The sequence below is a fragment of the Chelonoidis abingdonii genome, chromosome 7 (genome assembly GCF_003597395.2).
Source record: "Chelonoidis abingdonii isolate Lonesome George chromosome 7, CheloAbing_2.0, whole genome shotgun sequence".
NCBI classification, from domain to species: Eukaryota; Metazoa; Chordata; order Testudines; family Testudinidae; genus Chelonoidis; species Chelonoidis abingdonii.
Window position 1 is genome coordinate 54,664,882 of NC_133775.1, and position 23,895 is coordinate 54,688,776.

General features: G+C 51.0%; 1 protein-coding gene and 1 pseudogene across 9 annotated transcripts in view; one reads left to right on the forward strand and one right to left on the reverse strand.

Moving 5' to 3' along the window:
* The window catches only part of EDEM3 (ER degradation enhancing alpha-mannosidase like protein 3), a 67,838-nt gene that overhangs the window by 17,546 nt on the left and 26,397 nt on the right, over nucleotides 1–23,895 (forward strand). For 8 of the 9 annotated variants that reach the window (XR_012656263.1, XM_075067874.1, XM_075067873.1 and 5 more), the window contains 5 exons: nucleotides 13,949–14,049; nucleotides 15,601–15,640; nucleotides 18,310–18,422; nucleotides 19,400–19,553; nucleotides 20,774–20,908. Coding sequence is in view for 8 of the 9 variants with exons in the window: in XM_075067874.1 (XP_074923975.1) it covers nucleotides 13,949–14,049; nucleotides 15,601–15,640; nucleotides 18,310–18,422; nucleotides 19,400–19,553; nucleotides 20,774–20,908 (543 nt within the window). In the remaining variant the exon portion in view is untranslated. Of the gene's footprint in view, nucleotides 1–13,948; nucleotides 14,050–15,600; nucleotides 15,641–18,309; nucleotides 18,423–19,399; nucleotides 19,554–20,773; nucleotides 20,909–23,895 lie in introns of those variants that run through there. The other variant, XM_032783468.1, reaches the window with a different exon arrangement.
* On the reverse strand, nucleotides 21,515–23,893 carry LOC116826625 (tetraspanin-9-like; annotated as a pseudogene).

Here is a 23,895-nt window from a genome sequence, read left to right on the forward strand (position 1 = left end):
GACAGACAATGCAGATGCTCTTCCAGAGCACGGCACAGCCATTCCGCCAGCAGCCAGGCAATCGACAGTTCCCCACACCCGGAGCAAGGCGGAGCGGCAGCTGCTCCAGCCCTGAGAGGACAGACCCGGGCAGCCAACAGACCCACTTACGGAGTACCACGGCTGAAGTGGGTCCGGGGACGCCGGTGAGGGTGTGGAGCAGCCTGTGGGTGCCGGGCCTGGTGGGCAACTGTGACTGGACAATAAACCATCCAAAGAGAAGCAAGAGCGCAAAAAGTGTTGAGGCAGTGCCAAAGGAGCGCAGGGGGAGACGTGTGAGAACGGAAGATCGAAGTGCCGGGGTTCAGCCCAGCTGTGTGCGGTACGGGCAGTGCGTCCTGAGCAGGGGGGCTGGTGTGTCTGGGAGCACCGCGAGGCCGTGCACCCCAAGGTGAGTTCGAGCGTGGCCGGCCCAGTAGGAAAATAAACATAAAACAGGCGCTGCCCCTAGGGTGGCCCCCTGACCTCAAGTAAGGAGAACGCGGCTGTGCCCAACATGGGTAGGAAAAAGTGAGGAGGGACCCGCGTAGGAATGGGGTGTGCAGAGGGCGGCTGGAAGGACGGGGAGGGAACTCCGCTGTGCACAGAGCTAAGGCAGGAACCACGGGAGCAGCTGGGGAAATGGACCCCACACACCTCGTCCGCCGCTGGACCTGAGAGCAGAGCACGGGGGCGGAGGCTTCCAAGGGAAGCGGAAAAGCCACAGAGCCAACGAGGTCAGGGCGAGAGAGGGCAGGGACCAGGCCGTTATGGAGCCGGCCAGACAGGCACAAAAACACCAGCCAGGCTGCCTCCCTGCCATGCCAAACACCCCTGAAGGGCCTCAGCATTGTGAAAGGGAAGCGGCTGGATGCTGCTGTGGATTAATGGCACAAGTGGAGGAAGAGGCCAGCCCCCAGTGAGTGTGGGGATGAGCAGCGAGAGAAAGGAATAGAGACAGAGAAGCAATGAGGACAAGGCAAGGTACAGGGGTGCAGGGCCGCTGAGGGGGAACTGCCGGATTAAGGACCCTGCGCAACTGGCCAGAGAATAGGATTGAGGCCCCACCCCGCACCAGAGCCTGGGCTGACCCAAGGAGGCGCTGGTCTACGGCGCAGGGGCAGATCCTGTAACCCCAACAAGCTGGGCCAGGAAGCCGCTGAAAAAACCATGACGAGTCTGTGTGGGGGAAGGTGTGAATGAGTGGTGCTGGGCTGCCCGTCGAGCCTTAAGATCAAAGCATCGGTGTCTGTGCGAGCAGGTTAGCGCGTCGGATGGCTGGAATGCAGGGCACCCGTCGTGGTCTCCAGCAGTGGTGTCCAGCGGTTGAGTGATGCGGAGAGAGGGTCAAGGCATGTGGGATTGGCTGCGACCCTCGTCATTAGTTGTCTGCCAGAGGTTGGGAGAAGCTCCTGTGGCTTGGAGTGAATCAAGCAGTGTCCTCACAAGGCCCAAAGTGGGGCAAAACCAGAATGAGCATTAGTAGGAACGTGTGTGAAGATGGGGCCCAGGGTGCTGTGGACACAGCGTGCCACACCTGGCGTGCCGTGCAATGTGGAGACGACCCAAGCTCGGAAATCCAGGGCCGGTACAAACAAAGTACGTTAACCACGTAAGCACAATACCGTCTGCCTTAAGAGGGGCGGCCACACGGACTGCTGCAAGCCCCACGTGCCCTACAAAGGGGGCTCGGTGTGTCGGTTAAAGCAGAGGAGCAGAGTAAGGTGTGCGCCCAAGGGTGGTGCGGAATGCGTGGGACAGGGCTGTATACACACAAAGTTAGGTGGGAATTGTACAGGACGGTTAGGCGGGCAATTGCAGGAGATGCAACCTGTAATCCCAGGCAGAGAGCGGCTGCAGCGTGCGAACTCGGAGCTCTGACAGGGAGGGCCCAGCCGCTTGTACAGGAGCAGGGCAGGCAGGTCACGCAGGCATGGGGATGTGTACGGGGGGAGGCCAGTAGTGGGGTGGAATAGTAGGAACAAGCCAGCATGGACACGGACAATTGGCACTTGTAACTGCTGCACAAACGTGTCTAGGCCTGCTCTGCAGGGGTGTAATGGTGGGGTTAAAGGCGGGGGGCAAAAAATAAAAACAGTGCAGTGTGCACCAGACTGGTATGATGCAGGGTGTGTCACCAGCCACAAGCTGGCCGAGGAGTGGGTGGGGTGACACACACGTCGAGCAATTACAATGAGGCGGAAAGTAACTGTGGACTGGCAGGACTTGGCCAAAGAGTTCACACACACCACACAGCGTGCAAGGAAAACGCACCGGCTCCTCGGCTGGCAGAGCCAACACAAGCAAAGCTGGCAGAGCCCAGGGAGGAGGGCAGGGGAGGCACAAGTGGGGCAGGCACCCGTGCGGTGCCACGAGGCAGGCACGATGACTACTGGCTAAAGCATCTGTGCTGGGTAAACAGGGGAGCCGGGTGCAACTGTCCAGGTGCCGTGTAGTGGAGTAACTGTCTGGGGCACCAGAGGATGACCTGTCATGACAAAAACACAGAGCTGAGATGGCCGTTGCAGCCCATAGGGCGTGGGTAAAGTTATACGTCACAGGCACTGAGTAGCAGGAGTACGAAATGTGGGGAGGGCAAGCTAACAGGCGGCAGGGGTCCCCGGGTGGTGAGAAGAAAATGTCCTAAAAATCACCCTGAAATAAGAAACCAGCAGGAGCGGGATTGTCCCGCCCCAAAGCATGACAGACCAAGGGAGCAAAGCTCAGTGAGGCCAATGGTGTAAAGACTCCACTGCCATGTACCGGGTGGCTGTGCAAACTCCCTCCAAACCTGTGAGGATCCCAGCCAATTACGGATTGGAGCTAGATGTCTTACAGATGGCAAAGTTACGACTCCACGGCCCAAGCCGTGTGGGACCTGAGCTGTGTATGGCAAGCCTGGGATGTCACGCAACTGAGGACATTAACGAGCAGTATGACACTGGCAGGAACGGCACCCAAGTGCCACTAGGCTTCAAAACCTGAGTTCAGTGTGAGGCAGGCGTGTGGGCGTGGTCGTTCAGGGTGGATAAAAAACGCTTGTAGACCGGACTCATCCCAGCATTCGGAGACCCCACGAGGCGAGGTGAGGGGCGCGAGCCTGGGCTTCAGCGATCCCAGGACCCAAATCAGAGCATCGTGAGGCCAGGGGAGGGGAGCACAGGAGAAGACCCTTCGCGGAGGTCTTAATGCAGGGAAGGCCAGGATAGCAGAGTCATCAGCCAGCACCAATCAACATAAAACATGAACCAGGAGGAAAAAGGACGTCACCCCAAATTAACTGTGGCTAGGTCCTGCCCTGAGGGTAAGTGTCAGCAACCAAAAAAGCCGTGACAGTTAGCCAGCCCTGTCTGCACCCCCACGTCACAGCTGGGTCCTAGTGCAGGGCAAGCCCAGAGTGCCCGATAGAGGTCACCTGCCAGTCTGTAGGTGGAAAAAGGGTGAAAAGAAGAAGCAACGTGATCGGACGAGTGGTGCAGAGGACCACTCATTCCCGTCCACAACCACCGGGGCGAAAGTGGGTGAACACCTAAAATGATTAGGAGTGGTGACCCAGCCCCACTGTAGCCCGAGAACCGTGGTCCCAGGCCGAGCAAGTGCGAGGGAAGGAGAGTGGAGTCCGTCAAGGCCCTGCAAGCAAAGTGGGGGCTGGCCCTGATGCACAGAACAAGGATTACAGCGCGTTAGGCTCCGGCCCTAAATAACAAGGAGACGTGGAAGCTCACCACCAGGCAAAGGTGAGCATGTGCAGCAAGCAACCCAACATTATGTCCAACAGACTGTAAAAGCCACATGCAGACGCATTACATGAAGCCTTGTCAAGAAGCGTCCGTGATGGTGCGGATAGCACCGTGGCTGCGCGAAGGAACGAGGTAGACGGGATGGGATGAGTGGCCGGGAAATGAGAGGGCGCGGTAGTGGGATGGGAGCAGGTTAAAAAAGAGGGGCTGGGGATGGGGACGAGAGGAAGGGTGAAGAGGAGAGCGTCGGGGGGGTAGGAGGAGCAATTGTGAGTTTAGGAGGCAGGGAGGGGACTGAGCGCACGTGAGGGAGAGGAGACATGGTGGGGCTGAAGAGCTGTGGCAGGGGGGATGCAGCAGAGAGAGGAAGGCAAGATGGTGAGTCTAATGTCCTAGGGAGTGTGCGGTGAGGCTGGGTGCGTGGTGCATGCCAGGGAGTTAACAGTGGCTAGAGGCCCAGACGAGCCTGGGTGCCAGTCCAGGCTTGCAAGAACAGAGAGGAGTCAGAAGTGCCCCCGTCAATCCCGCCTGGCACAAATGCCCGGTTGGAGGAAAAGCACAGCGTGGGGAAAAGGAAAAACAGTTAACACGAACAGACGATAAGGATGGGGGTGGAAAGATACAGTGAGACCTTACGCCTGACCAGGAATGGACGGACCCTCAGATGAAAAGTCGTGGGATGCTCGACCAACGGATAGCTAGTCAGCTCACAGTCAATCAAACGACAAGGGGTGCAGAGGAGAAACGAGTCAAGAAAAAGCAAAAAGGGAACTGCTGCGCGCGCTGCTGTCCCAGCCCTGGCCGCGCCTGGGGTAGGAGGCAGAAAAACAGGAATATCGGCGGACGCTACCAGCCTTGCAGAGCAGGACAAGAAACGCAGGCACGATAACAGACGGGTGCCCATCTGCATAGGGCCAAAGGGTGTGCAAGGCGAAAGTCACCTGTAGACGTGCCAGGCACGCGGTGAGTATGTCGACCAAGCATGGCCATCACCGATCAGTTATTGCAAAGGATAATGAGATGAGGTAGTGCACAAGTTGAACGTGCAGGAGGTGCATGACAAAGGGCACGGTGGGCAGGTTACATGGGAAATGCTGGCTCTTTCGCAGGCCGCAGAGTGGCCACCCCGGCCCGTTAGATGTGGAGAAGGTACACATTACGTGTGAAAGAGAGCCAATGGTCGCCCAGCAGTCACACCTGTACAGCCAAACACAAGACCTGTGAATGAACCCGCCTTCGGCAGCCAGAAGATGCGTGGGGTGAGGAGGAGTGCAACGTGGTGAAAAATGGCGCTGCACGCTGGTGTAGGACTGAAGTCAGAGCAGAGTTACCTGTGAGGACCTGAGTCGTGGTGGAAAAGTCACGGCAATACAGCGAAAAAAGAACAAAATGTAACGGGCAACTGGAGATGAACAGGCCCCAAGAGCAGCACGAAAAGGAGTGGTGCGGCACGAGTGAGGCACCATGAGGGAACGGCAGCATGTAGAAGCCGTAGGTGAGCCCAGTACTATCGGGTACACGAACGTGCGAATAGATCACCCCAAATAGGGGGAAAGTAAGCCGCTAGTAATGCGGTCCCCAACCCAGGACTTCAGCAAAGGGCTCTCCAAGAAGGGCGTTGAGAAGGAAAGAAAAAGATGTGCCGTCTGCGCCTGGAGAACTGGCGCGTGTACTGGACAGAAGGAGCGGAAGAAAGGGCCACAGGAGGGGAGCAGAAGCGAAGAAATAAACAAACAGGCTGTCGAAACACAGTGCGTGCGGAACAGTGAAGGAACCTGACTCCTGGAGCAGAAAAGCCAGAAAAGCCAGGCGGATGACCAGGAGAAAAGAGTGCATAGAAGCCTGCCCAGGTACGTATGTGGGAATATAACAGTGAGGAAGAAAAGGTGTGAACAAAATGAGGCGTAACTGAGTGCCGCCTAGTAAAAGGCGGCCCCAAGTGGCAGGCCCAACTGCCGTGGCCAAGAACACCCCAGGGTCCCGGCTCACCCCAGAAGAGGAAAAAAAAGAGAACCCACGGGGCACGTGCCCGGCGCCAGGCGTGCGGTCCGGGTGGCAGGGGGGAAGGAGTGGTGCTGCGGCAGTGGAGCGTGAGACCGCGGCTCTGCTGCTGAGCATCTGCCACAGCCCAGGGGTCCCTCTGCCGCAAGCGCCGGCCTCCCGGCCTGGCGTCTGAGAGGCAAAACATGCAGGGGCCCGCAGCGGGAACAGAGGCTGGGGACGGCCAGCAGCCTGCCGTGGGGCTGGAAGATGCTGGGAGTGTCGCGTCCTGTGAGAACTGGGCCTGCCTCGTCAACAGCAAACATCAAGGCCACTCAGCTCGTCCTAAGGAACAAAATCGCATGGACCAAAGGCGAGCAGGGGAACGAAGTGATCCGTTGAGTGCCCACGGAGGCACGCACGCAAGCCCAGGGCTGAGCGTACAGAGCGTATTGGGAACTGGACGGTGGAACCCACCGAAGAACAGGCACGGCGAATGTAAATTAACCGTCAAGTCCGTGAGGGGCACATCCACAAAATGTGCTGCAGCCTATTAGTCGAAGGCACAACGATAACATCGCGGCAAACCACAAGAGGAGAGCAGTGCCAGGTAGAGCCCGCATCACAAAAAAAGAACAGAAGGTGTACAGACGGGGCCCCCTGCAGGCTCGCCAGCCGGGCACGCCGCCCTCGGGTAAACAGTTGGAGCCCGTGTAGTGGGGCACAAAAACGCTCTCCTGGCCGCCTGCCTCCCTCGCGGGGGGGGAGAAGAGCGGGCGGGCAACTAAGGACTGAACGGTGGGAACAGATGAGGAGGAAAGCATGCGCCGCACAGGACGGGGCCGGTCAGGGACCACACATGAGTGGTCGGGTGTGGGGTGGATGACATGCCTGAACACCGACTGATCTCCACTCCGGGGGTGGAAGAGATGGTCGGTGGGCACGTAGAAACTAGAACCCGGAGCACGTGTGGATGGTGACCACGACGATGGAAGCTGTATAAGGGCGAGCGCGGTATAAAGCTGGTGTCCCCACGTCGTGCCAGTAAGCTCGCCGGAGAAAGCCCTGGGGAGCGTCCTGGCCCTGCCGGCGAACTAAGACAATCGGCCCCTGCTGGCCCGGGGGCCGGCTGAGGGCCGGTGAGGAGCAATGGGCCGAAGGGAGTGGGTGCGTGGTGAGACAGGAACAGCCCAGGGCCGCATGCGAACGAGAAACTGCCCACGCCAGCTCCCAGCCCAACCAGGCTGGCTCCCGGTCCCAGCCTCCGGTGCCCCGCGGGCCTCGCAGGTGAACGCGAGACGCACGCCGAGCAGCAGCTACGGCCAGACGCGACACCTGGGCGTGGGCAGATGCTAGAGCAGACAGCAGAGGGCGCGTACTGCTCCCGTCAAGCCACGCACCAACGAAGTCAGGCCGACCTCGCACCCGGGACAGCAGCGGACGCCCAAGGCAGTGCCCAGGGGGTCGTGTGTCGTGTCCTCGTCCGGGGGAGCAGGGGACCGGCGGCGTGGCGCTGGGGCACAGCCAGGGACACGGAACGTGGGCGAGACAGAGCTGCATTAGCAGGCAGCGCACGAAATCGGTTCAGAGCATGTGACAATTCTCTATAAGGGTAAAAAAGCTCAACAAGTGACAATGGCCAAATGTAAGGAACGTCGGTCTCCCTGTCATACACAAGCAAATGGCCGTGTGGCGGTGTATTGATACAGACCTCAGGTGTCCGGCCACTCGCGGTCAGAAGCAAGGTGGTGTCAGGCAAGCCCGGTGGGTGGTGCACGTGGCGACAGTCAGAAACCCCGTCTGCTGCCCCAGTCACCGGAGGGCGTGGGGCCATGCCCGCCGCCCCGGCCGGCCAAAGCGCGCGCGCCAGCACTAACGCACGCCAGGCTCCACAGCGGAAGAAGGAACAGCGTTCTGCTGCCTCCGCACCACAGCCCCCCTCCCTCTGGAGCCGAGCCCTGGTCGGAGTGCCGCGCCGTGGGGAAAAGCATCCTGACGCAGCGAATGCCGCACCACATCATGGGGGGTGATACTCATAAAGTACCCACCCACGACGAGGCACGTACGAATACCCTGCTCCGCCTGAAGTGCAAACCAGCAGCGCAGAGAGTGTCACCAGACGCCACAGTCCAGCCCACAAGCACGGTGGCTCGCCGAACAGCCACAGCGCGCGGCCTGTCACCGAAACACGCCGCATGCGCCGAAACGCGCCCCCGCTAGTAGACCAAGTGCCCCACAGCGCGAACGCGGCTCCCCGCCGTCTCAAAGCCCGAAAGCGCGTCGTTCAACCCCAACCAGTCGTCCACAAGCTGGTGAGGGACCGCCGGTGGTGGCCAATCTGGAGCCGTGAGAAAGGAGCGCAGAATGTCCCAAGGGAACGGCGCAACACGGTGGCCACCTAGTTAGGCAAACTACGGAGTGCAAAGGTAACCGGCCAGAGTAGCATGTAGACACGTGCTAATAATGTGGATGGAGACACGGAGCTCGAGTGATGAGCCAGCTGCGGGGCCCAGACGGCACAGGCGCAGGAGCCAGCAGAACCTATGTGGGCACGTTGCAGATGTTGTGCACCTCTCCGGTACGGGGCCGTGAGGTCTGTTGACTGGCGTCGCAAAGGCGTGGGTAACGCGTATGCCCGGTGGTGCCGTGTGGTAACCGCTACTAAGTACCAGGCCATACCAGGGCGTGGAAGGAGTCGAGATGTGAGGGCGAGAGCAGTCAATTGCTTGCCCAGTGGGCGGTGGTCGGACTAGTGGCGCCTCTGGCACAATGAGTGTGGATGGGAGGTGAGACCTGACAGCCGTCATGGTGTGATGAGCCATCAGACTGTGGAATGTCTGGAGGGGTCCAGCAGGTGTCAAGGCCTGGTCAGGGCAGTAGGAGCCGCACGGTAGCGTGTCAGAAAAACCATGTCCGGTCGTGAAGTCGAGGTGCAGGGTGACTGGTGTGCTGGCAAGGACGGGGCCTGCCTGAAGAAGGGCCGTTGGGGCCAGCGGGGGATGTGAAGTGCGCAACTGTCCTGACAGTCTATGTCTGCCTGCAGCCTGAGGCAAACAAGCCGTCGGGCATAGAGCATGGTAGACGCCCGGGCCATGGCACACCGCACACACAGAAATTACAACAGAAAATCCCTGAAGGAGAAGAAGCACCCAGGCCTGCCGCAGCCTGCTGGGAGTCGCCCAAAATGACAACGCGTCTTCAGCCCAAACCCATGTCTCCTCACGTCCCAGGCCCCCGTCAGTCCCAACCACGGTGCCCCGCCTAGACATGCTCCTGCACTCCCAACCAGATGCTTACGCCGCGTCACCCTCTCCGCTGGTGCCCAACCCACAGCCCCTCCTGTGACACTTGCTGCCTCAATCCCAACGTCACAGCCCCCTCCTATCCAGTGTGCCCCTGCAAGTCCATCCACGGCGCCCTCCGGCCCTCCAGCAGCAGTGCTCAGATCCCCCATCAGGAAGTGGCTGGCCAAAAAAAGATCAGGTAGTTGAGGTCTGCATGGGGAGTACAGGATGTGAAAGTATGGGGGTTGCTGGTGCTGGAAAGATCGACGGGGCCTGGTGGGGGATGTGCCCAGGTCTGCCTGTATGGGGGCAGAAAAAAAAAAGCCTGTATCCTGGTCGGGATCAAAGGCAGCACAACTGCTGTGCAGAGCCAATTGACGGACTCACTCGCAATCGCAATGACACGTGCTAGGCAGGGGACAGGGTCTGAGGCGAGAAGGCTGGGGTCACAGACGTTAAATGAGGGGTTAACCAACTGAGAATCAACGGGGGGGGAGGGAATGAGGGATGTTGCCTAGACAACAGTAGTCAGTTACGGGGCCTCTAGTGTCCCTGTCCACCTAGGATGCAGGTGAAACGCTTAGAGAGCACCTCGGTGGCTGCACTTAGCGAATGACAACAGCCGTGTGAGTGGGGGGAAGAAGGGATTGGCTGCATGGGTAAAGATGTGTGGGTTGGCGGACTAGCGAACCACTAGCCGAGAGTGGCGGAAAAAGGACACGGCCCAGCTGATTGTGGGGAGTCGGGGCCGCTAGGTGTGATGGATGGGGTGCTGCGACATTACGGCGGCGTACCGCCGGGCGTTACATGCATACAGGGCCGAAGAGGTATCTATACTGGGTGGATTAAAAATCCCGCGTGGCCTAGAGGATGGGTGGGCTTCCATGGCGATTGCAGACGGGAGCCCAGCTCAGAGACCGCACCCCCGTGGGGTCTCAGATGCGGGGCGGAAGCTGAAAGGTGCTCACGGGAATGGTTATTAACCGAACCACAAGCCCCACAAGCCTGAATTCAACTGACTCAGGTGTGTGTGAGTAAGTAGTGACGGTGCGTAAGTGGCAGGGTTAAACAGAAGGCGCTGTGATTGTGCCACGTGGCAGTGAAACACCAGGCGTGCCCCATCCAGCTCAGATCACGGCGTGGGCGGGACGTGCGTGAAAGGGTGCAGTGAGACATCTCAGCGCAAACTCATAGTGGGCTCGGGGCCCGCAAGTGGAGGGATGAGCAACAAAAAGGAACAATGGGCAGGGAGAGAGTACCCTGACTCAATGCATGTGGCGCCAGGGTCTGTGCTGCCGGTGGTGGGCATGGCGAACAATAACAGTGTCGCTGCTGTCATATGCAAGGGGATGTGTAGATGTGCATGTCGCACACACGGGGCGACCACGGACCTAGGTAGCTGCTGAACGTCCCAATGTGCAGGACGTACAGTGCTGGTAGTAGAATTTAAGGATCGAACCCAGCGCCAAATACTGCGGACTCAAAGCCAGAGTGGCTGTAGCTCTGGCCGTAGGAACGGGGGGTGGTGTGGATGCCAGTGACGGATGCAGACCAGGGCCCCAAAGAGGTGTAAGAGATGTCAAGTAAGCACCCACTGGGGTGGAAACCAGATGCCCCTGACAATGGACAGACTGCTGGAGCCAGTTTAAGAGGTGTCCGGCCTGGGGCTAAAGCACTGTGCCTGCCTCACACTTGACTCCCGCCAGCCGCACGGGAGCGGACCAAGCTGTGGCGTGGTGGTGGAGGCCTGCAAAGCAGTCAGAGCAGGTGGAGGGTTCCTTGCAGCTGTGTGGTGTGAAGCTGGCCAGGCTGCAGGGTACCAAAGGATGCAGCAGTCATGTGTATGCGCAGGGGTGGAAAACACACAACACTACCCGGGCGGCAGGTGTTGGCGGGGCACACACGTTGCAAGGACCACGTGCTGGGGAGTCAAACTGTCCCTGTGTTGCGGACAAAGAAAACCACTGGACGAGAGGCGATGACGGTGCAGCAAAGGGTGTAAAGTGTGACAAAGGTGTCTATGGTAAATCGGGCTGGTAGACAAACGGGCCTGCCACCAGGAGCCACAATGCCGCGGTGAACGCGCCGTGCCCTGCATTCTGGACAGAGCTGGGCCCCTCCCTTGCAGACGCCAGAAAGTGCGACACGAGCCCTAGTCGTGCACGGTAGTATATAACTGCATGCCCAGCCGAAGTAATGTAAGTCACCAACCGAATGTTAGGGAGATCCGTGTGCCAAAAGAGGCACACGCAACACCGGAGCAAACAGGCACCTGCTTCCGCGCGTGACAGAAGTCCAAACCGAGGCAACAGTGGTCAGCCCAGGGAGTGCAGACAGTCAGGGCGGCAGACAACAATGCTTAAGGAACAGCATTATGGGGCGTGAGGTGTGGTTAAAGTGTACTGGGTTAAACAGAAAAAGAGAACCTGGAGTTCAAACTCCCAGACTCGTAAAGGGACGCTCCATGGCAATGGGAACGCCAGGGGGCACGCTGGGCGCAAAGAGCACCCGGGAACCCCATAGTGCACCACGTCTCAATAAGTAGCATTTATGCGGTGCACAACTGGCCGGTGAGGAGGACACTCTGGAGGCCACCAGCAAAGAGCAGTCCTAACAAGCTGGAAGAAAACGAGGAAAGAAGGTGTGAAGACAGATGACGACCGCGTCTCCGCAGAACTTCAACAGCGGGAAACAGGCTGGGAGGACAAGACGGGGCACGGAACGATCAGAAAGCAGAGAAATTAAACGGATGTAAGAACAGACACGTGCTGTTGGAGCGGGTAGCGCGAGGACACAAAGCAGACAGTGCAAACCAAATTCCCCAACCAGACGAGGATGGGTGTGGCAGCAGATCCTGGGCCCAGCCTAGAGGGGGTGACAAGATCTCGGCCACACAGGGAGAGTAGAAAGAGCCATCGGAGGGCAGACAGGCGCGCGGTGAGGGGGACGCAGATGCCGGCTCGGGCCAGGTGCGCCGGGGGAGGGTAAAACCAAAGTCCCCACAATGAGCTGGGGACCGAACCTCCCTGGACCACGGGCCCGCTGGACGGCATGGGCTGCTGTCGATGGTCCGGTTAAGCGGCGGCGCTCTGCCACCACGAGGCGGCCGGCGTGGTGCGGTACCAACGGTGACATGTCAACCTCCCATCTTCACTGAGCCAGTCTGGTAAGGTCCCAAGTGCCCCCTCCGGCCTGGCAGCTGAGAGACTGTGCAGACATCAACCCCCCTGCCAGCCCCAGAGCCAGCAGCAGTGCCAGCCCCCCCAGCACCACAGGGGCACTCAATGAACTTCCTGTGGGGAAATGGCTCCTGGGTGTCCAGCTGCTAGAGTGAGAGCCAGGGGAGAGCAGTGTCTGGCTCACCAAAGGGGAGAGAAGAGACCTGATGAGTGTGGATCTCCCTCAGCCTCTCCCGCAATGCTGGTCAGTTTTATTGTCACTGTAATAGTCAGTGCTTCCCTTCAGGGCCGGCCCTAGAGGGGTCTGTGGTCTGGGACAAATCCCCCCTTTTCTCCTCAGGCCCTGCCCCCATCCAACCCACCCCCACCTCTAACCCACCCTGCTCCCTGTCCCCTAACTGCCCCCATCCCTTATCCAACCCCCCCAGCCCTGGGCCCCTTACCATGAGGCTCCACACAGAGCTAGATACGCTGCTCCACGGGAGCACACAGCCTCGCCTCTCCGGTTGAGCAGGGAGCGTGTCTGCCTCCCCACGGAGCCAAACACTGCCCTGCGGGAGCTCACAGCCCCAACTCCCAGAGAGCTGCGCACGGCGGCAGGGCTCCAGGGGAGGGGAGAAGGCAGGGGACGAGCCGGCAGCTTGCTGCGCTTGGCCCCACTGTCCGGCCCGGGAGCGCGGACGCTGCAGCTTGCCATGGCGGGAGAGTGGGGCCATTTGCCTACCGTGTGCGCACGGCTATGCTTCTGCTCGCTGCCCCCGCGGGGGAAGTGGAGGGCAGAGGAGAGCGCACTGGGTTGGGCAGGATTTTTAGTGGCATGCTGGAGTCCCGGCAGGCTCCAGCGTGCCATTAAAAATTGGCTCGCGTGCCATCGGTTGTCAACCCCTGTGTTAGAGTAAAACTGTTTTGCTTGAGCAGTGGAGAGTAATCCTTCTCCTCACCCCTGAAATGGCCATCATTTTCAAAAACTACTCCAAACTTGTCATGTTTTCTTTTGTTACACGTCATTTGATTGTATTTTATTGTTGTATATTCTGACTGAGTTCTTTTCTCATCTTCACTGATTCTGTGACATTGGACAAATCATGAAGGGTAAAATTTTCAAAGCATCTAGGTCCAGTTTTCAAAAGTGGCTTAGGAACGTCTATCGCTTTCATTTTTTTCAGTGAGGCTTAGGCTCCTACGTCACTTAAGTGCTTTTTAAAATGTTATCCTTAATCTTTGAACTTCCTTGTCGCCTTTCTGTAAAATTGAGCTAACTTTCACATTTTTGTAAAATGAGCAAGTCTTCCACCCAGACTGTTTTTGCATTAACATTGGATGATAGATCAGTTCTTTAATGGAGGAAAGAGACTGCTCGATTCACAGTGTAGATCTTCTCCACTGCAGAAATGCAATCTCCTGTGCATTTGTTGCAGGAAACACAAGATGGACCTCAAGTGTTCAAATTGAGCATTTATTTCAGAAATGCCATTAATTACTCCAAAACTATTGTTTCTCTGGGGTGGGGAGAAGGGGCATTGTACTGTATGGCCTCGCTGCTAGTATGTTCTGTGTGGTTTAACGGTTGTCAGTCACTGACCATGAAGAGGAAGCTGCTGCTGTGTTATCTTGAGTTTGAGTTTAGCCAGATAGTTGATACATAGATTTTCATAAGTTTGCTACAATTCTGCTTCCTTTCAACAGGTTACAGTGATTTAATTAAACTGTACTGTACTCTCTTTACCTTCTGGTTTTGTTCTTACAGGAACATGCCTACCCAGCTGATGAACTCATGCCTTTAACTTGCCGTGGACGGGTTCGGGGTCAGGAACCAAGTCGTGGGGATGTAGATGATGCCTTGGGAAAGTTAGTATTTGAAACAGTGATTATCTTTTATGAACATGCAAATCTTAACACATTCTGCTGCTAATACTTCAGCTGATGCACACTCAAAACCCTTGTTTGATTTTCTAGATCGGGGTAGGCAAACTATGGCTTGTGGGCCTGATCCAGCCCATCAGGGCTTTGGATCTAGCCTGCAGGATTGCCAGCCCAGTGGCGCAGCGGGGCCAAGGCAGGCTCCCTCCCTGACCTGGCTCCATGCCGCTCCTGAAAGCAGCTGGCACTGTGTCCCTGCAGCCCCTGGGAGGAGGGGGATGGGCAGAGGGCTCCAGGCGCTGCCATCACCTGAAGGCACTGCCCCCACACAGCTCCCATTGGCCGGGAACGGTGAACTGCAGCCAATGGGAGCTTCAGAGGAGGTACCCGCAGGCAATGGCAGCATGCAGAGCCCTCTACCCACTCCCGCCCCCCTCCCCACACACAGAGGCCGCAGGGATGTGGTTCTGGCTGCTTCCGGGAGCAGTGTGGGGCCAGGGCATGCAGGGAGCCTGCCTTAGACCCACTACGCACTGCTGCCACCTTGGAGCCACTCAAAGTAAGCGGTGCCGGGTTGGAGCCTGCACCCTAACCCCCCTGCCCTGAGCTCCCTGCCACATCCTGCATCCCAATCCTCTGCCACATCCCGCATCCCAGCTCCCTGCCGTGAGGCCTTTGCCACATCCCAGCTCCCTGCTCTGAGCCCCCTGTTGCACCCCCTGCACCCTAACTCCTTGCCCTAAACCCCTTCCTGCACACCACACCCCGCATTCCCTCCTGCACCCTTGCCCCAGCCCTATATTCATGGCCCTGCATGCAATTTCCCCACCCAGATATGGCCCTCAGAACAAAAGTTTGTCCACCCCTGTTCTAGATGCACACAAATGCAGAATTGTGTCATATTATAAATGAGAGGTGGTGGGAACAAAACATAGTTTAGTAATTTCTATAGCCACTTTTCCTCTCTTCTTATGAGGTTAACTGATATGTAGTTATTCTTTTTCCAAAAAAAATGGAATTGACCTCATCAAGTGAGATAAGAGTTTAGAATAATTTTGGATAGCACAATTTTTTTCTTAGTGAAATCATCCATACATCAGTGCACACTTAAGGCCGCCAGTGAATTCAATGGCTGAAACGGGTGTGGCTGGGTTCATTATCGGCTCTTCGGAGCAAGAGACTACTGGCCATTGTGCTAGTTTAATAAGCCACATTTTAAATGACAGAAAGCTTTCAAAGGTAACTAAAAACAAGAGGTCAAAATGACTCTTACCATCATAAGTGTAAACTATTCATTAGCTCCAATTCTGGTCAGTAGGAGTTGCTAATGTCTATTCAAAGAAGAATGGTCAGTATTTACACCCTTCTGTTTAAATATCCATCATTTAAAACTAGCATATTTTTTATCAACTGGCAATCTGTGATGATTGCGTCACATTATTTCTAAGATTTTTGGGTTAAAAATAACATCATAACATAATATCTACCAAAACCATACCGAATTTTAATTGTATATCTGATTTAAATGTTATTTCATAGGTTTTCACTGACACTGATTGATACCTTGGACACTCTTGTGGTAGGTTTGATCTGTTTTGCAATGTTTAATTGACGAATAAACTGTTTATCTACCTCTAGTCAGATTTCCAGGTTAGAATTCTGTTCTTTTGAAATAATCGTGAAGTGTTAAGTAAGAAAACTCAGTTAAGTCTCTTATTCCATCCAAAAGGCAGCTACTCTGTTGTAAAGACCTGTAAACAATGGGTACAACTGACACTGATGTTACTTGGAATTTTTTTGAAATACTAAAATACTTCTTTGGCCTTGTAGTTGATCCATATGAATGTCCATTGTGTTGCTGTTGTTTCTTTTTTTTACTTACAACAGTAATATACATTTGCTTCACCTGCTAATGTAAGGGCTTTTCTACACTTAAAATGCTGCAGCATCACTGCTGCATCGCTGTAGCGCTTCAATGTAGACACTACCTGTGCCAATGGGAAGGGTTTTGCTGTCAGTGTAGGTCAGAGGTGGGCAAACTTTTTGGCCCGAGGGCCACATCTGGGTATCGAAATTGTATGGCAGGCCATGAATGCTCACAAAATTGGGGGTTGGGATGTAGGAGAGGGTGAGAGCTCCAGCTGGAAGTGTGGGCTCTGGGGTGGGGCAGGGATGCAGAAGGGTGCTCTTGGCTGGGACTGAGGGGTTCAGAGGGCAAGAGGGGGATCAGGCTGGGGCAGGGTGGTTGGGGCACGGGAGGGGGTCAGTGGTGCAGACTCCAGGGGGGCACTTACCTCAAACAGCTCCCTGAACCAGCAGCATGTCCCCCCTCCAGCTCCTATGCAGAGGCAGCAGACAGCTGCCCCGTTGCTTGGGGTGGGTGGAGCCCCCTGGCTGCCCCTATGTTTAGGAGCTGGAGAGGGGCAAGCCACTGCTTCCAGGAGTTGTGCGGAGCAGGGCAAGTCCCCAACTCTGCTCCCCAGCGGGAGCTCGAGGGACGGATGCGGCCTCTGGGCTGTAGTTTGCCTACCCTTGGTGTAAGTACTCCGCCTCCCTGTGAGGTGTTGTTTACACAGAGGGTTAGTTAGGTCCATTTAACTCTTGCTCAGTGGGGTGGATATTTCACACCCCTGAGTGATGTAGTTATACTGAGCTAAACTTCTAGTGTAGACCAGGCCCAAGTTAATCTGTTGACTTCTGTGACTTTTACTCCTGGGGAAATTCTATGCCAAAAAATTAAAAATTCTACACACAATTGTGATGATTTTATTTGTCAAAATAACACAATATAATCATGCCAGTTTCAATTATTTTGAGAATTCATTTCAAAATACCTATTAGCAACTATGTCTGTAACAATACAGATGACAAAAAAAATTCCCTAAGGGGTAAAGAGTGAGTAAAGAAACCCCTACAAAACTACAGTTCCTGTTTCTCTTCCCCTCCCCCCCTCACAGAGCCCAGCCACAGGGCTGCACCCCCTCCCACCCAAAGTCCAGCTGCAGGGCACCACGACCTAGACACCCACGCTCGCCTTCTAGAGCTCAGCTTCGGGGTGCCCCCCAACCCAGACACCCGCACACGCAGGGGTCTCCCTGGCCCAGACACCTGTGCCCCTTTCTCTCAGAACTTAGCCACAGGAGAGCCCCCCCTCCCCTGGGCCAGAAACCTGTCCCACCCCCCCCAAGAGCCCAACCATGGGGTGCCTCCCCAGCTCAGACACCTGCACCCCCTCCCTACCCTATAGATCAGCTGTGCTCACTCGCTACCGCAGAGCCCAGGGATCCAGAGGGAGAAAGAGCCTGAGGCTGAATTCCAGGGTTGTATGGAGTTTCCTGCACACGGGCTTCTTCCTTCAGGCATGCCAGGAACTGCAGCTGTGGGAAAGTCTCCAGCTTCAATCCCTTCCTCCAGCAGCGTCTTCTATTTGTGAGCTGGGCTCTGCCAGGTCCAATGGCCCCTAGTGGCCACCAGGAGCTCTGCAGCACCAGTTCTGAAGGAAAAAAGTCCTTTGGTCTGACCCAGTATGGCTGTTCTTATGTTTCTTAGGCAAAATTTACAATACAGTACTTGTACTATGTGAATTTAAAAATATTTCTTTTGTTTTTTACCTGCAAATACCTGTAATCAAAAATAAAGTGAACACTATACACTTTGTATTTTATGTTGTAATTGAAATCAATATATTTTAAAATGTTGAAAACATCCAAAAATATTTAAATAAATGATATTCTATTATTGTTTAACAATGCAGTAAAAACTATTACTTTTTTAAATTGCATGATTAATCATGATTAATTTTTTAAATCGCTTGACAGTCCTATATTCAGACTTTATAGCAGGCATGAGCTTGAACTGTGGAGTTCAGTTCCAGATTTTGAGGAATAGAATATGTGGGTGCAGGCGGTAGAAAACACTGACTACAATGTACTATAGTGAAAGAAAGGAACAAAACTTGGGTAATCGTCAGACACGTTTTCAGTGAGTTATTCCCTGTTGATAACTACTTTGTCATTCACATATGTCACTATAGCAAACCAGACTAACACTGATACCTATTCACATAATGTATCAGGATATGATGTGGTCAGGCAGAAAAGCAATTTGAGCCATTTTGAGTATTTCCTGCTTTTTAACAGGATGAACTTTATATCATACGTGAATGTCTGACTACACTAGCACTTTCTGAAGTAGATCAGTTTTACAGCATCAGAACCTAAAATGACTAAAGTTATTTTTGTTTTCCAGGTGTTAAATAAAACCAAAGAGTTTGAAGATGCTGTAAAAAATGTGATAAAAGATGTTAATTTAGATAATGACATAGTAGTATCAGTGTTTGAAACTAATATAAGAGTCCTTGGGTAAGTAACAAGTTTTCTTCATTTTCAGTGCACTTAAGATGTGATCTCCTGTCAAACATTTCCTTCCACCTCAGCTGATGCTGAGAATGGTGGTTCCCCTGGATCAGCAGAATTTAACTTCTGTTGTAGGAAGGAACCGATATAATAGATGTCAAATTCAGTTGGCTGACACCAGCAGGAGAGCTATTTTTAATACCAATTGAAAAAAGTGCCAGGATAGCAGTGGCTGACAACCTCCTTTTTCTAGTGTAGATGTGGCCTCAAAGCTAAGATTATGTTGTCAAACATTGTGTATATCGAATGTCAAATTTCTATAGTTTATAAAATTCGACTTGTATAATCTCATGGGTTCTCGTTGTGTTTATGTTTTGAGTCAAAAAGGAGTGTGCAGTATATTAGGTCTGTGGCTAAGGGATAATTCTGAAAGGCGATGATCTCTCTTGAGGATGAAAAAGACAACATCTATTTGTGTTTTTTTTTTTTAAAAAAAAATCATCAAGGTGCTGACAGGTTTCTTCAACGAAGCTTGTTTATAGATATTAAACAAGTATGCTCCTCAGAATTCAGATATCTTTACTACATTTTCAGAAAGTTTTCACATAGAAGTAAATGATAATCAACATTTGATTACTGTGGGCTTATATAAACATCATCACTTCATTTAGCTCATGATAACCTTTAAGATACTGACCTCTACCCCATCCATGTGCAGGATTAATCATCTAGTTCTCTTCAGTAATCTACTACTTCAGTGTGTTTTATATATATTCAGTGAAATGCTATAGGGAACAATTTATTGTTAATGATTTGCTCATCACCACAGCTTCCATTGATTTCAGTTGGAATTGTATGTGCTCAGGACTTCTGAAACACATATCACAATAGTTTATACAGTGCTTGTCACAAATGGTAGAAATTATTGCACTGCTGTGCCCTACTGACGTGAAATACATGTGAATATCTTTTCTTGTGTTCAGAGGTCTTTTAGGTGGGCACTCAGTGGCAATTATGCTGAAAGAAAAAGGTGAATACATGCAGTGGTACAGTGGTGAACTTCTGCACATGGCAAAACAACTGGGCTACAAACTTTTACCTGCTTTTAACACTACTAGCGGTCTCCCTTATCCAAGAGTAAGTGTTTTATAATTCAGATCACCCCACATGATAGGCAAAACTGTTAATATTTCAGGAAGTTATTTAGTAGAAAGGGAGAGAACCTTATTTGTGACACATTATGCATTAATTTTCTTTGTATCTAGGATCAGAAAATAGTTCAGCTGTGAGTTAAAAAGAGGCTGAATGTCCTTGCTAACTAGGATGTGGAGGCATTTGGCACAGAAATCATTTAAACTTTTTTATAAGCCCTTTTTTATTAGTATCAGTTGTGGGTGTAAACAGTTATCACAGATACTTATATTTTCCATACATCTAATTATTCAGATCAATTAATATTTTGTGACTGGTGCTAACTTATTTCTTAAATTTTGTTTTGGGCTGTCTAAGCTTGTTGCCTTTCCAGGTTTGCTGACAATGACCCAGAATGCATCATTCTGACTCATTAGAGATGGCAGAAATCTCATGAAACCCCTGTCTACTAGTATCTTGCACCTCTAGGCATGACTAAATAACCTGGAACAACAATGGCTTTTCATTGTGTTCATTAAGTGTTACTTAAAATTTATTGATGTGCGTTCTACAGCCTGCTTAATTGGGAGTGTTCAGCATGCACCTTTGGATTCAACTCAAAATTCACCTAACTTTCAGTTTGCCTATTTAAAAAAAAAAGTCTCCAGGTTTTTTTTCTTTTGCGAAGGTTATTGCTGGGGTATAATTTGGAATTTTTCTTTATATTTGTAACTTTTCATTACATGAAGCTAAAGCATGGCACATTCTTAGCTTATTGGTTAATTATAATGTATCAGACAGAGCAGGGACTCGAACCTGAGTGTTCCAAATCCTAGGTGAGTAGCCCTTACCACTGGGTTGTTGAATATATTGGAGTCTCTCCCATTTTTCACAAATAATTGTGAAACGTCTCTGTTTTGACCTGATGCAGAACAAGAAAAATGTTTTAAATCTTGAACTTTTCTTTTTTTTGGTAGGATGAAAAAGTTTCCATGCAGCTCTACTTCTAAGTGACATAGGCACTTCTGAAAATTTTACCCAACATACCTTTTTGTGGCTGTAGAGTTCAGAGTGGTTGTAGTGTCAGTTGAGACTAATTAAGATTTTTGTTTTTTAATTAGAACAAATAACAAATAAAGTACAGTATCTAAGTTCTTATCTCTTTCCCATCATTGACGTATATATATTTGCAGCTAGTAAAAAATACAATCTCTACTTTCTTTTAGGTTAATTTAAAATTTGGTTTAAGAAGTCCAGAAGCTCGAACAGGAACAGAGACTGATACCTGTACAGCTTGTGCAGGTACCTTGATCCTTGAGTTTGCTGCTTTAAGCCGATTCACAGGAACATCAATATTTGAGGTTTGCTTTCTATGGTCTCTTATTTATTGGGGTTAGGTTTTGAACTGCATGCTGTTACATTATTGTAATTTTAATTCAAATCCATGGGTAAAGAGTGAAAGAATTTCGGATTAGTTGTATTTGTGGCTGGTAATGGATTTTGCATCTTTTAGCTTTACTGTGCACAAGGATAAGTTGTGTTTTCAGAAAAATACTAATATGGCATATCTAAATACTATTTTAATTTTTTTATTCAAAAGTTCTAGAACGTGATTTACAGTAAAAGTAGTAATATCAATACAAAACTAAGGAAACTTAATATATTGAAGAATCGGGTTAATAGACTCTTTCCAAGGTGCTTGGATAGAAAGGTTCTATTGATTTGTATGACTAACATTGAAGAAGAGAATTGAGGCACATGGTATTTAAAGTGCATTTCTGTTCTGAAAATTCACTCTGAGAATAGCTAGTGAACTTTCATGTTTTATGATTTCAAGGCAAATGAGTTTAGTTTGTTCCCCCCCCCCCGCCCCCCCAAAAAAATCTGTGCTTTGACTGCCAGCCCAGTTTACTTAAATAGGGCCTTGACTCTTGAGCTTGGTTCATTCCTTCCTACATATCTTCATTGCTTAAAACATTCTGCAGACCAGATTAGGCCCTCTATGACATATGTGGTCTCCAAGTTATGCCCCAGTGATGTGTGCAACCCCCATTCTCTTCACTAGGTTTGTACTGATGTACTCATTGCCATGCAACACAGTGGTTTTTTTTGTTTGTTTGTTTGTTTTTTTAACTTCATAAGGGGAAATATAAGCCAGTTTCTCTTAACTGTACTGGCTGTGCAAGGCTAATCGGAGTAAAAATGCAGGTACAATTCTGAATACATAGTTAAGTCGAATAACAAGGTGCTAGTTTCACACTGCCACTTTTAAGAGTGGAACTGTTTTTGAAATGCATTCTCTTGTTCTGCTTCATTGAAAAGCAAAAAAGATATTAAAGTGAAATAGTAAAACTAAGGGGTCTAACTTATTTAAATAAGGCTTGTAACTTTACAGCAGTATAAGTGTGGTGACTGCAATTTATTCACTAAAGATGTGAGAATTTTCAAAAGTGCCTAAGTAACTATTCCCATTGGAAAGTCAGAAATATCTGACACATATACTAATAGGGCTTTGTCAAATCCGAGTGCTGGACTAGAGATCTGAGACAGATTCTCTCCTTTGATGTAGTGTGTAAACAAATTAAACAGGCTCGACCAAAATTTATTCTGGGTTCAGCTGTAAGATATTTTTCATTCTTAATTTGATTAACCAAATATTTCAGAGTTAATTCCTGGAGTACACTGCTAGCTTTCTGTTTAGATTATTGTATCTCAACACATCTTAAATTATTCATGGTTTACTCCCATTTAATACCAATCTATTCGCGTTATGTAACATATTGCAATACAAACTGCCCAAGCATTTGGTTTAAAGCCTTTAGAATCAGAGACTTTTTGCATATTTTCAGCAGCCCTCTGACTCACTGCTGTCTGCCGCTCTCTTGTTGTTTGTAGAAGGGAGTCACCATCCAAGAGACACTAAGTCAGCAGTGCCAAAGGAGCAACCAACTCAGATTCACAGTAGTCTGTATGAGAAGTGCTGTATACATAGCTGTATTGTCTTCCGTTTGTAATGTTAAAGATAGAAATCCTCCGCTGAGAGAGATGGGGATCATATTTTTTTACCAGTCCTATGAATCTGCTGGAAGAATGTCATGGAGAAGGCCATGCCAAGTATCTGCATTATGAGGATACACATCCCAGCTGTCCCGAGAACATGCTTATTATCCTCAAACTACATTTTAACTTTCTCCTAACAACCTGTTTTCCACACTAAATCAGTAGAATTCCGTCCACAATCTTGGGAATTTTCCATACAGCATCGGTCTGGGACAACGTTTGTCCCCAGGACAGGGAACCAATCAGTATAATCAGTAACCCCACAGCAGTGCATCTCTTCCTGAATGATATTCTATGCGTTCTTCAGCCCCACATTATTTTCTGTATTGTAAAGCTGAAGGCCTTCTTTCAAATCCTTCTTTGCATTCTCATTGACCTTGTCCATATAAACAAAGAACAAAATGAGTAATATCAGCTCTGCCAGGAGAATTATCAGCAAAATGATGAAAAAACTTAAAAGGAGGCACTTGTTTTCCTTGATAGCACCCAGACGGGTTGGATTTTTAAAAAGCACCAAGTGTTGGCCTAACTCTGCTCTCATTAAAGTCAATGAGAGCAGTTAGGCCAACACTGAGTACTTTTGATTATCTCACCCTTAAAACCTAGCATTCCAGGCTGGTTGTCTATATCTTTTTTTTGGCTAGGTTGTCACCCCAGTTCATGCCTCCCTTTGTGTATTTACAAGGGGCTAATGCACATATTTAGCCTAACTGTTGGATAGAGCTACTGTGTCACCCAGAAACATCTGAAAAGATGTGTATGGCAGTGGGGATGGGGTAGGCATCATTTATTAGGCAATCTGACTATATCCCATTGGATTAGAAGAAATTAGTTGTTGCACCATTTCATTGGAGGGTCTTGAAATGTTATATAAGGGTTTTTGTTTTTAATTTTTGAAGGATTTTTTTTAATGGTTATAAACAAAAAGGGTCTTTATACCTATTTTGTCAGTTGGAAACAGAGGCACAGACAAGTTATGTGACTTGCTCAGAGCTATATAGTGTGTAGGTAACCGTTACAGATAGAATACAAATACTTTTAACTAGCAACAAAATGACTGGTTAAATGGAGTAAGTGCTGCTTTTCAAGAGAATTCAATGCATTATTGAGCTTCATAGTTCTACCTTTAGGAAATTCAGTCTAAATATGAATCTCTATATCTATACTACTTCATAGCTCCATTATTTTAGTGGACAAAACCCCCAAAAGCTTGTATACCAGCACCTGATGCTTTTTCTTGCCTCCTGCATTGCCCTGTAATTACATTTAAATTAAAATATTTTTTGTT